At 37.5% G+C, this 12,530-nt stretch overlaps 1 protein-coding gene and 1 pseudogene across 1 annotated transcript in view; both read left to right on the forward strand.

The window, feature by feature from the left end:
- FAM81B (family with sequence similarity 81 member B) overlaps nt 1-12,530 on the forward strand; it is a 63,641-nt gene that overhangs the window by 49,440 nt on the left and 1,671 nt on the right. Inside the window, exons 7-8 of the mRNA XM_017514103.2 lie at nt 10,282-10,417; nt 12,007-12,202. Coding sequence (XP_017369592.1) covers nt 10,282-10,417; nt 12,007-12,202 — 332 coding nt within the window. The remainder of the gene's footprint in view (nt 1-10,281; nt 10,418-12,006; nt 12,203-12,530) is intronic.
- LOC108292944 lies at nt 1,096-5,119 on the forward strand (annotated as a pseudogene).

The following is a 12,530-nucleotide window of genomic DNA, read 5'->3' on the forward strand; positions in this document are numbered from 1 at the left end:
AAACATCACATGTTCTCATTCATAAGTGGGTGTTGAACAATAAGAGCACGTGGACATAGGGAGGGGAACATCACACACCAAGGCCTGTTGGGGGGTAGACGGGCTAGGAGAGGGATAGCAGGGGGTTAGGGATTGGGGAGGGATAACATTAGGAGAAATACGTAATGTAGATGACAGGGGGATGGATGCAGCAAACCACCATGGCCTGTGTATACCTGTGTAACAAACCTGCACGATCTGCACATGTACCCCAGAACTTAAAGTATAATAATAATTTAAAAAAAAGAGTCTTTCTAAGATCCTCTATTTACTCCTTTACATTATTTCTTTTTAAGACTGGTCTCTACCCCATCTTAAACTGAATATTTTTCCCCACTCAATGGAGAAAGCAGTAAAGGAGACAAAGCTCTACAAATATTCAAGTTACTAGCTTCCGTATTATCAAATCTCCGTTTTTTTGTTTAAATGATCATCATCTCCCAGGGTCATAGTGCAGGCAGAGGGAAATTCTAGTTACCTGGATACTATTGTACTGTCTCTTATGCTCTTATCCTTTTTCCTCTGTGTCTCACACCATTTGGGTTTCATGCCCTGGTCAAACCCAGTATCCTGACAATACTCTACTTTCTCCATTTTTCCCCTGTCGCTACTATATTTTATTAAATCTAAGTGCCACTGAATATAACATGCACCATTATAATTTTGTACCTGTAAGATATGAAGCTAACAAGTAAACCATAGCATATCATCATTTAAAGATATCTCTTGATTTTGGAGTTGCTAAAATGGGAAATACGTGTGTCTTAGAAGTCGATGTAAAACAATAGTCATCACTAAAACTTGAAGAAGCAGTTGTCTTGAGTAAACAGAAAATACTCTAAGAAAGCATTTCTACGTTCTTAAATTCTAGCACAATGAGGGTGTTCAGTGAATAGCTGTGTGGTGCTAGATCTAATGTCTTTAGCTTGTAATTAAGACAGCACTCTCCAAAGGAAAAGTAGAAAAGTAATATGTTTCTAGACATAAAGACTAAGAATTGATTGTGTAGGGAAGGGATGGCATTGATAAACTGAAATGGAAGGCTGACTTAAAGGGATGAGCTTTATTAACAAGTGGAAAGGAGAGGAAAAGGAGATGTTTGAGATCAAGGGCTAACCGCTTCAGGACTAATGATGCTTATTTTTTCTGTCTTTGGTATTGCGGGAATTTGGCTTATAGAAAGTCATCTAAGTAGTTAAATCTGAATCTGGACACTTTTATAATAGTGTAAACTTGAATTTTTTTCTCACTTTAAGTAATGAAGTCTTAACATTTCAGTAGTATTACAATCGGTGACAGTAAATCTATAAACCATGCTTTTCCTCAGGCAAATACTTATGAGACCTAATAAATCATTTAGTGACACAATTGACTCTTTTATATTTATATTTTCACCAATTTTAAAAATTAACAATATGCATTAATTGTAACAAAAAACAAAATTGAAAAAAGAGATTATCATCTCAGCTTTCTATTGTAATCAACGTTAACACCAGGGACATATCCTTCCTCAATTTCCTCCTTGTTAATATAAACATATAACAGAGAAAGGATATGTATATATTATATGTATAGAAGCAACATTGATTTAAAAAATAATTTCTATACATATTACTCAATTATTTGATTTTTCTAGTACATCCTGTATGTCTCTCCAGATCAGCAAATATTATTCTGACATTATTTTTCGTAGCTATACAATCTCTTAACTTATATATGTGCCATAATTAATTCAACCATTTATCTTATTGCAGAATTGATTATTTCTAGTTTATGACAACAAAAAAAACAAAAAAAGTATTATATGTATATCCTTAGATATCCTTAAATATTGGCACTTTTATTTCTATAGGCAAACTTCCTAGGTTAAAGAATAGATATATATGTCTCTGCATTTTAACCATCAATGAATGTGTTCTCTTTTTAACATTGGCCAAAGGATGAAAAAGCATCTGTTTTAATTTGCATTCCCTTTTCCATTTGAATTTTCTGTGAATTGCCTATTATTGTTTATCAAATTTTGTATTGGGATTTTTGTCATTTTCTTATCAATTTGTAGTATTCTTTCATGTTAGAAATATTAACCATTTGATTGAGATATGTATTGAAAATGTATTTTGCTCAAAGAGAAAGTAACACAGGGCTTTTTTTTTTTTTTTTCAATCCGAGGACTTCTGTTTCAATCTTGTATACTGTATTTAGTTTTTAACAAGGTTAACTTTGAACAAAAATAAGAATAAGTAGTTCCACTACTTTAAAAAAAAGTAAATTGTTGCTAATGTTTGGATTTTGAGGTATATAAAAATTCAAAAATAAAGTAGATAGTGTATAGAATTTGCTTTTTTTAAGAAAGAACTGTCTCTGAATAAAGAGAATAACTTTTAAATAAAAACGTTGTAATAACATTAAAGGTTAAGTTTAGCTGGGCACGGTGGCACAACACCTGTAGTCCCAGCTACTCAGGAGGCTGAGGCAAGGAGGATCGCATGAGTCCAAGAGTCCGACTTACAATGAGCTGTCATGGCACCACTGCACTCCAGCCTGGATGACAAAGCAAGACCCTGTCTCTGAAAAAGTCTTTTAACAAAGGTTAAGGTTAACCTTTGTTTGGCTTGAAGACCAGAAAACCAGACACTACAAGATTGAAGACAGAGGTAATTGAAGAAACACTCACAGCAGTGACTGGCCCAAGTTCTTTGAAAAGTATCTCAGACCAATGGAGAGAACAGAGGTCTCAGAAATAACACCACACACCACAACCATCTGATCTTTGACAAACCTGACAAAAACAAGCAATGGAGAAAGGATTTCCTATTTAATATATGGTGCTGGGAAAACTGGCTAGCCATATGCAGAACATTGAAACTGGACCCCTTCCTTACACCTTATACAAAAATTAACTCAAGATAGATTAAAGACTTAAACATAAGACCTAAAACAATAAAAACCCTAGAAGAAAACCTAGGAAATACCATTCAGGACATAGGCATAGGCAAAGACTTGATGAGTAAAACACCAAAAGCAATGGCAAAAGCCAAAATTGACAAATGGGATCAATTAAATGAAAGAGCTTCTGTATAGCAAAATAAATTCTCATCAGAGTGAATAGGCAACCTACAGAATGGGAGAAAAATTCTGCAATCTATCCATCTGACAAAGGGCTAATATCCAGAATCTACAAAGAACTTAAATACATTTATAGGAAAAAAACAAAGAATCCCATCAAAAAGTGAGCAAAGGATGTGAACAGACACTTCTCAAAAGAAAACATTTATGTGGCCAAGAAACACATGAAAAAAAGCTCATCATCACTGGTCATTAGATAAATGCAAATCAAAACCACCACAATGAGATACCATCTCATGCCAGTTAGAAAGGTGATCATTAAAAAGTCAGGAAACAACAGATGCTGGAGAAGAATGTGGAAAAATAGGAACGCTTTAACATTGTTAGTGGGAGTGTAAATTAATTCAACAATTATGGAAGATCCCTCAAGGTGGTGTGGTGATTCACAAGTGTGGTGATCCCTCAAGGATCTAGAACCAGAAATACTGTTTGACCCAGCAATCCCATTCCTGGGTATATACCCAAAGAATTATAAATCATTCTACTATAAGGACACCTGCATATGCATGTTTATTGTAGCACTGTTCACAATAGCAAAGACTTGGAACCAACCCAAATGCCCATCAGTGATAGACTGATAAAGAAAATGTGGCACATATATACCATGGAATACTATGCAGCCATAAAAAAGGATAAGTTCACATCCTTTGCAGGGACATGGAAGAAGCTGGAAACCATCATTCTCAGCAACCGAACACCAGAACATAAAACTGAACACTGCATGTTCGCATACGTGGGAGTTGAACAATAAGAACACTTGTACACAGGGAGGGAAACGTCACACATCAGGGCCTATTGGGGGTTGGGGGGCTGGGGGGAATAGCATTAGGAGAAATACCTAATGTAGATGACAGGTTGATGGCTGCAGTAAACCACCATGGCACATGTATACCTATGTAACAAACCTGCATGTTCTGCATATGTACCCCAGAACTTAAATTGAAAAGAAGAAGAAGAAGAAAAGTACCTGAGAGAGGTTGGCTGTCCTTTCAAGATTTAAGATCAGCAAGAAGCTATTGATAGGCTTCTTGGTTTAGCTGTTAGGCTTAAATATGGAGGTCATGCTGAAAAATACAAGGACTTAGTACCTGATAATGCAAAAACCGCTGGCAATGCAGCCAAAAATGCAGAACCACTGATCAATTTGGATGTAAATAATCCTGATTTTAAGGCTGGTTTGATGGCTTTGGCTAACCTGCTTCAGATTCAGTGTTATGATGATTACATGGTAAAGGTTAAGGCAATTTGAATTTTGGCTCAGGAACACCTGACATAGGATGCAGTTACTAAGGCAAATTAAGCAAAAGAGGGCTTGCCTATTGCTTTAGACGAACATTTATTGGTTTTGGCACAGAAGATACAGTTCTTAATGAAGCTGCTCAAATTCTGCGATTGCTGCATAGAGAAGAGCTCAGAAAGCTATGAGAAAAATTAATGAAGCCACAGTAGCTGTTCAGACAATTATTGCTGATCTAAGGACAGAGCACAGACTGGGAAAAGTTGAGAGATGAACACCTGACCTATTTAGTACAACTTCTTCCTACCTATTTAGTATAACTTACCTATTAGTGCAACTGGGAACCATGTACACTCCTGGCATGTTTGGAAATCAAATGTCACATTTTGGGGGCAGGAATCCCAGAAAAATGACTATGTTCTAGAGATTTACCACCATTGCTTTTTTCTTTAATAAAGTTTAGAAAAGTAGAAAAAAAAAAAAAAAAGAAACAGGAGAGCTGCTGCAGGCTGGGGCCACCTTCACTTAGGATCTCTCTGTGGTTACCAGATGTCAACCAAGGAAAATGACCCAGGTGCCTTAAGGGTGGTAGAGAAGAGACAAGCAATACTGAAAAAGTTTCCCCACGCCTTACCTACACCCAGGTGTCTTGACGGGGACCCCAGGAGGAAATGCCTTCAAAATGCAGAGGTAATTCCATCTCCACCACCACCCTCATTAGTAAATTGAAACCTGAGATGATGGCTTTCATGTCACCTCACTTGCCAAGATACAATTAAAACCTGTCCAGACAGGTTGTCAAAATGATACCAGCGGCTAAAACATACAAAGAGCCTTGGCTTCCATCGCCACCATTCCTGGTGGCCGAGCACCAGAAACTCATCTACAGCACCTCAAAGTTTACATGCGCATTTTTCAAAATCAAAACAATGTGTCTGCAAATCAAAAAAAAAAAATAGGCAATCTTCCCATTTAGAAACATTTACAAATTCAAGTTTAATGGTCAACCAAACTTATATTGAACTTAAAAGCTACAATGTTTTCTGAGGGTTTTCTAGTGAATTGATGGGATTTGGGCACTGATCACCAGATCCAACAAAGGACACACACTGAACCCCTCCACTGTGCCTCCTGCTCAGAAGGTTCCTCCTCAGAGCTGCTGCTAAGTAATGTCCTTAGCCGACTACTTAGTGCTTACATAGCAAGAGTCTTGGCCATCAGGAAATACAGCTGTCTTTAACAAGGGTTTGTTTGGCCAGGACAGCACTTACCAGTCACTCCCTAGATAGCTCTTACTGCTGACGCTTGTTTAGTAGACAGTGATTTTTGAGAAAATAAAAAGTATTTGGTCAATGAGGCAAATGCATAGATCCAAATAATATGATCCAACTTTGAAAACACTACCACAGTAGAAAGTTAAAAATTACCCAAGGTGCAGATATGCCACATTCAACTTTGTATCTTTAGCACCCAGCACACTGAAACACAAGTAGAAGTCAATGAATGAATGAAAGATTTCTGAGCACCTATATTTTGTAAACTGTGTTTTAGAATATCCAAACATAATCCTTGCCACTTACAGTTGGGAAGAAAAAACAGAAGTAAAAGTTAAGACAAGGTTAAATGAAATATCAACAGGCAGAAATAATAAATATAGTTAATTGTCATTTATGAATGCCTACCAACCACTAGTGCTGAAGATACTCAATGCATTCAGCTCTGCAGGGTTGGTCTTCTTTACCCCTGTCTTTTTTTTTGCTTTCATTCTCATCTGACATCCAGGAAATTTGTCCCTATCTTAAATATTAGGAGATTTATAATCATGAAGATTAATTTGCCAAAATCACATAGCTAGAAAGTATCTGACTCTAAAGCTCAGATGGTTTTTATCAATTCATGAAGTCTCCATCTCACAATTCTATCTATTGTAAACTAATTCTGCCACAGAAATTTTAAAAAGGGAAAGACCAGATCTGCTTGGATGGCTGAGAAACAGGCTACGAATGTACTGGGATCTTAACACTTTGGAACAGCCAAGAAACAAAAGTCTTTTTATCAGAGTGGAGGTAGAATTGATTTTTGTGTCACTAATTAGAAATCATATAAAATTAAGAAGAAATTAGCTTGAGAGTTCTATCTATGGGTGTAAAGTCAGTAGAAAAATAGCATGTCTTAGAATTTTTGGTTTCTGATGTGAAACTTAGAATCTTTGACTCAAAACTCCAAAGAAATAATAGCATACGGTCTGTCTTAAGCTCTTTTTCAAATATGATTACAAAAAATAAAAATATCTTCTGTTTATTAGCAAATGAAAGGCCACTAATTCTTTTTACATTCACACTTGGTCAAAGCCCTATCTAAGTTCTTGAGAGCCTGCTAGCAGTAATAGTTTCCAAGAATTCAAACTCTTAGAAAACTTTATTCAGTAGATTTTTTTAACACAAGACACTGGGTTTGGGACGTAAGTGTACTGGCAAAACTGGCCTAGGATGGAGCTACATCCTCATTTCTGTATGTCAACCATGACCAAGAAAGGCAGACCCTGGCTGCCGTCACCACCAGCCCCTCACCCAGCTCTCTTCCCTGTGCTCTGCTATGCCTGTAGATCTTCATTCAGCTTTCCTTCACTCTTTTGCAACTTTCTCCCCTATAATTGCTCTTGGAGTATATTTTCACTTGATTAAATCAGCATAAACATTTAAAAACAGAAACATAAAGACAACCAATAGCCCTCATCATCCTAGTGAGGTCTCTAGCTATAATTTAAATGTCTGGCTTTTGTGTTTGAGGAAAAGGAAAGAAAAAGCTCTATCTAATCACCTATCTATCTACAGCTAATAGAAATACTCTTATACCTATTGAAATAGAAGACCTGGGATCTAAAATGTACATGTCATCTAAGATAGATTCATACTGCTGAGATTTTGTAAGTTCTGTAATTAATACATTTCTAAGTTCTGTAATTAATATATTATGGCAAATCACGTCCATTATGTCTGGGAAAAGCCTATGCAAAAAAAAAAAAAAAGCATTTTACAAACCTCTATTTTATTTATTCTTTTTGTCTCTCAAGAAGACAACTGATTCAAAAAGACTTCCAAATTTTAATAAACTACCAACAGAGTCCAACTTCTGAGTGTTACTAGGAAAATTAATCCCCAATTGCAAGCATATCTTGTAATAAAAGGATCATAAGTAGTAATTCATTCTTTATGGCTTTAATTTCAGAATTTCAATTACTGATATGCCTTTCCAGAGATATTACATGGGCATATTCAATGGTTTCTTGGTTTTCAAAGGGATGTTAACATTGTATCAGTGATAAAAGAGTAAATGCTCTCATTTATTTACAGTAAAGTTGAGCACTGAAGGCTGGATTCTCAATTGTAAACCTATTTCTTGATTATCTGGGGATTTACTGGCCCCCTTAGCTATGACTATTAATTAATACTTCCACCAGAGACAGGGAAAGGAAGATGAAAACCAAAGCAGATTAGATTTCAAAATAGCTTGACAAATCTGATTTGTTATTTGTCAGCAATGCTAATAAAAGATAATGAGATAGAATGGTCCATTTGTTCATTTAGCCAACTATTTATTGAGCACTTACTATATTCTAGGCTCACAGCCATCAACAATGCAAAATTCTTGCTTTCATGCAGCTTAAGTTTTAGTGGAGAAGATAGAACACAAATTAGTGTACGTCAGATGGTGATGAAAATTTTGGAGAAAAATTAACCAGGGTAAGAGAATAGGAAATTTCCAGTAAGGAGAAGGAATTCTATTTTTTTAAGGTAGTGTATGAATGTAAATCTGAATGAAATGAGGGCAGGAGCCAATGGATATTCTGAGAAAGAATATTCCAGACAGAGAAAACAGTTGGCTAAAATGAGGGAGTCAACATATCCAGTGGGTGGGCTTATTTGTCTGAGATCCAACAACTGTTAACCAATAGCACAGGTGATTGGGAATCATGATTAGACAAAAACACTAATAGAAACCAACTTCATCTTCTTCAGTGCTGAGGTACTCAACAGTCAATCAAGTTATGCTTCATATCTATGTGAAAAAGTGTGAGAATTCAGAGAACAAAGATCAGAATTTAGCTATCAGATTGTAACTCATATAACTATTGGAAAATCAACTTACATCTCCCATTCCTTGGTTTCATTATCTAAGTCAAGTTCGGCACTATCGGTATTTTGGCTGCATCATTCTCTGTTGTGGGTCTCTCCTATGCATTGTAAGATGTTTGGCAGCATCCCTGCTATCTACCAACTAGATGCCAGTAACACCTCTCAGTTGTGACAACCAAGATTGTCTCCAAACATTAGCAAATGTCCCCTGGGGGTGAGACGGTGGCAGGGGGCAACTGCCCCCAGTTGAAAGCTATTAGTCTAAAAACAATGATTTCCAGGAACTTGTATCTTCTAATTATTAACCCAAACACTTTTTCCAGAGAGCAAGAGAGGCATGTACATGCAGTGTAAGTCCAGCATGACTTAACAATTAATTTCCGATGATAAACATTGCAAACTAAATTATCTGGATATAATTTTGCCTGAAAACATCAGAGCAATTATTATTTTATCTGTACCATACATTGTAAGGTAGAAAGAATATTTTCAATAACACACATTGTTCTTGCCAACCTAATAGTTTACCTATTCTAAAAGGGAATTTGAAGCCAACATCTTATCATGAACAAGTCACATGCAGAAAATACACACATAAACCACTCACAAGTCCTCTCCCTCATCCCACCTCTTCCCAGTCCCATACCTCATTTAATTCAGATTGAATTTCCTCCCCTCAAACCTTCAGCCACTCTAGACTTTTCAACTGATGATATATGATTCCAACCTTTTGATCCACTTCAATTTTTTTAAATCCTTCGTTCTCTGTTATTTAACACTTCTATGGTACATCATCTGGGTAGTCCCATAGGTCCTTTTCCTGTACCTCTTTTACTTCTGTTTTTACCCCACATGAGTCATTCAGGGCCTCTTTAAACACCTCCTAAAAAAATCCACTCACACAGACCCATTGGTAGAATGGGGACTTTATGGAAGATTTTGCCTGACAAAGGCAACCTAAAGTCCCCCTTGGCACCTTCCCCAGGTTCTCTTGGGGCTTTCTCCCTCCACTCTCCTGCCTCTGACCTTTCTCTCCTCTGCTAAACAATGCAGGTCCTTTCTGCTCATCTCCCAGCCACACACTGGCACTTAGAGAGCAGGAATCAGCAAACTATCACCCTTAGCCACATTTACCCACAGCTAAGAACAATTTCTATGCTTTGTAATAATTAAAAAAGAATTCTATTTCATGACGTGAATATTACATAAAGGTTGATTAGAATATAACCACACTCATTTCTTTACATATTACCTGTGGCTGCTTTCCCACTGCAATGGAGCACTGAGTGGTTGCAACAGAGACCAAATGACCCACAATGCCTAAAGTACTTACTATCTGGCGTTTGACTGACAACTCCTAGCATGAGTAATAGTTCCCAAACCAGCGAGCTTATCAAAGTATTTCCTCCACACACAACCAGTGAGCCACAGGCCATGAGAGGAATTCTGCATAGATAACACTAAATTTCGGTGTGGCTGTGGTTAGCTCCTAGCCAACAGAGCTCCTGTCACTGTGATGATGTATTTTAGGGTATGTAACAGTAGCTGGACTGAACTCCAGCTCAGGACAGGAACACAGAGTGTACTTACCTTGCCTCTCCACCTCCCACATCACCCCACAAATACTTGGCTAGGCACATGCAGTCTCAATTGCCTCAAAAAATGCAGACTTTTTCAACACCAATTTTTTGCTTTATGTTTAAATTCACTTATTAAAATGGAGAAAACATTTTTTTCCCTTAGATTTAATTCACTTTCAAGTAATCTGTATGAAGAAGTTGAGAATAATAAAAAATGGACAGAAAACCAATTTATCAAATATAGAAAAGACCACCTGGGCCATATAAATGAATGTCTGAAGGTCCTACAGGAGAAACTGGTGAGGAGTTCTGTTATTTTGTGAAGTAAACACCTGCATAGTCCTTGTCTGCAATGAGTAATGAGTAAAGGTCTGGGAGGTTGCACTTCCATATTTATGGTAATCTTCACTGCTCCAGGAACTTTTTTTTTTTTTAAGCACGTCAATAGGAGTCCAGAGGCCCGCCTTCTGGTCCTGTTTGCTACTCCCCAACTCTGCAAACCTGTGTTTCTCTGAGTGTGCTCTACTTGTACCAAAAGAATCTGAAGAGGTTTAAAAAAAAAAAAATACAGATTGCCATCCCAGACCTAGGGAGTCTGACTCTCTCGGGGCCTCCCCTGGGAGTCAGTGGTTATAGGCTCACTCCCTGGGTGATGTGCAGGCAAGTCACTTCACTTTTCTGGAGATCTGTTTGTAGATTAAAGGTTTTCAAAACTCCTTTTTCAGATCAGACCATGTAAAGACAACCCAAGTTTTGGGGTGAGGCTACCAAGGTACATGAGAAATATGCTTATTTCAGGGGCGCCCTCTCCCACTGCAACCAGCACATCTTACCCAATGGGAAGGGCAGCACAGCACCATGACCGTGGTAAATGGCTGCCAGTCCTGAAGGTGACCAAAATAAGATGTTTTGAGAACTTCAGGTAGAGAGACTATAGGCAGAGGCAGCTCAGAAAATAATGTCCCCAGCTCCATCCTGAGTTTGTAAACAGCTGATAGAGTGACAAAGGAGTCCAAGAATTGGACATAAACATAAAACTTTATCACTGGTAAGGCTATCGAAGTATGTGTGGTGAGCTCTGCGGTTGCCAGGTGGGCCTGCTAGCTCTTCACTCCTGAATTAGGCAGATTTCTTTACCAGTTATAGGCAGCACTAGGTTAACCATGGGGTCATCTTACAGGCAGAAACCTCCCACCATAAGGAACACAGAGACTAGAATCCACCATTCCTGAGGCAGATGGGGCCAAAGAGAGGAGAACCAAAGGGGTCATACCTGCCATGCCTAGTTCCTGCTCCCAGATTCCCTGTGGAGAAGTGAGGAGAAAAGCGGCTAATTATCCTAAGGCTGCCTCTGCAGTCCCTACCTCGGTTACATATTAGAATCACCTGGAGAGTGTTTAAATCGTTATCAGTTCTTGAGCTCCATCACAGACCAATTAAATATGGATTTGATTGATTTAATTAAGTTGTGGGGGTGGGGTATGGTCCAGGTGATTCTAATAAACTACTGGCATGGCAAGTCACTATTCTAGCTGAAGTCTGTCCACATAGAGGTATGATATTTGAGGGAGCATGTCCAGAGAGGTCAGAAAAAGCGGTATCTAAAACGTCTTTGAACATTAGACTAAAACACCAAATTCTCAAGACATTTCAGCCATGCTACAGCCCTTTTCTTTTATCCCATAACATGTTGAATTCCAGAAACTACAAATGAACAGGGCCAAAGGGATTAACTCCCATACTTAGGAACACAGTTTTAAATACAAAAAAACTTGGTTTGAATTTTCATGCTTAGGATGGAAAAATGAATGTTAAAAACATTTTCTCTAAGCTGAAGGATAAATCCATGTAAGTTTTGTGAAGTTTTATCCCATAATCTCTTTTACAGGAAAAGTCTGAAAATAAAATGGAAGAAAAACTGCTGCAGCTTTCAAGCAAAGTAGAGAATTTCATTAACACACAGAAACAGGAAACACAGCTAAGTAAAGTAAAGCATATGGAAAATAAATTGTCCAAAAAGATGGAACTAATGGAAAAGCAGATCTGGGGTGAATTAGAGACAATGCAGAATGAATATCAATCAGGTGAGCAGAAACCTTTTATTAAGTAAAGAGTATCTGTCCGGACATTTTCTGTTCAATCCCTCAGTCTTCCACTTCGAGCTAATGGCCAGGGATTAATTTTGTCATTAGTGACATTCTTATGTATTTAATGCACTTTTCTAAATATCCTATAGAATGTGAGTATTATACTGGAAGGTATATAAATAAACTTTCTTCATTCATACTTGGCAATGTTATAGGCCTGCCATTGGTGTGAGGTTTTTGTTTGTTTGTTTGTTGTTGTTGTTGTTTCTAAGATCATAGAATCATGGAATTGTCAGACTTGGAAAATCCTTGGAGATACCCAAGA

The sequence above is a fragment of the Cebus imitator genome, unplaced genomic scaffold (genome assembly GCF_001604975.1).
Source record: "Cebus imitator isolate Cc_AM_T3 unplaced genomic scaffold, Cebus_imitator-1.0 Scaffold515, whole genome shotgun sequence".
Lineage (NCBI taxonomy): Eukaryota > Metazoa > Chordata > Mammalia > Primates > Cebidae > Cebus > Cebus imitator.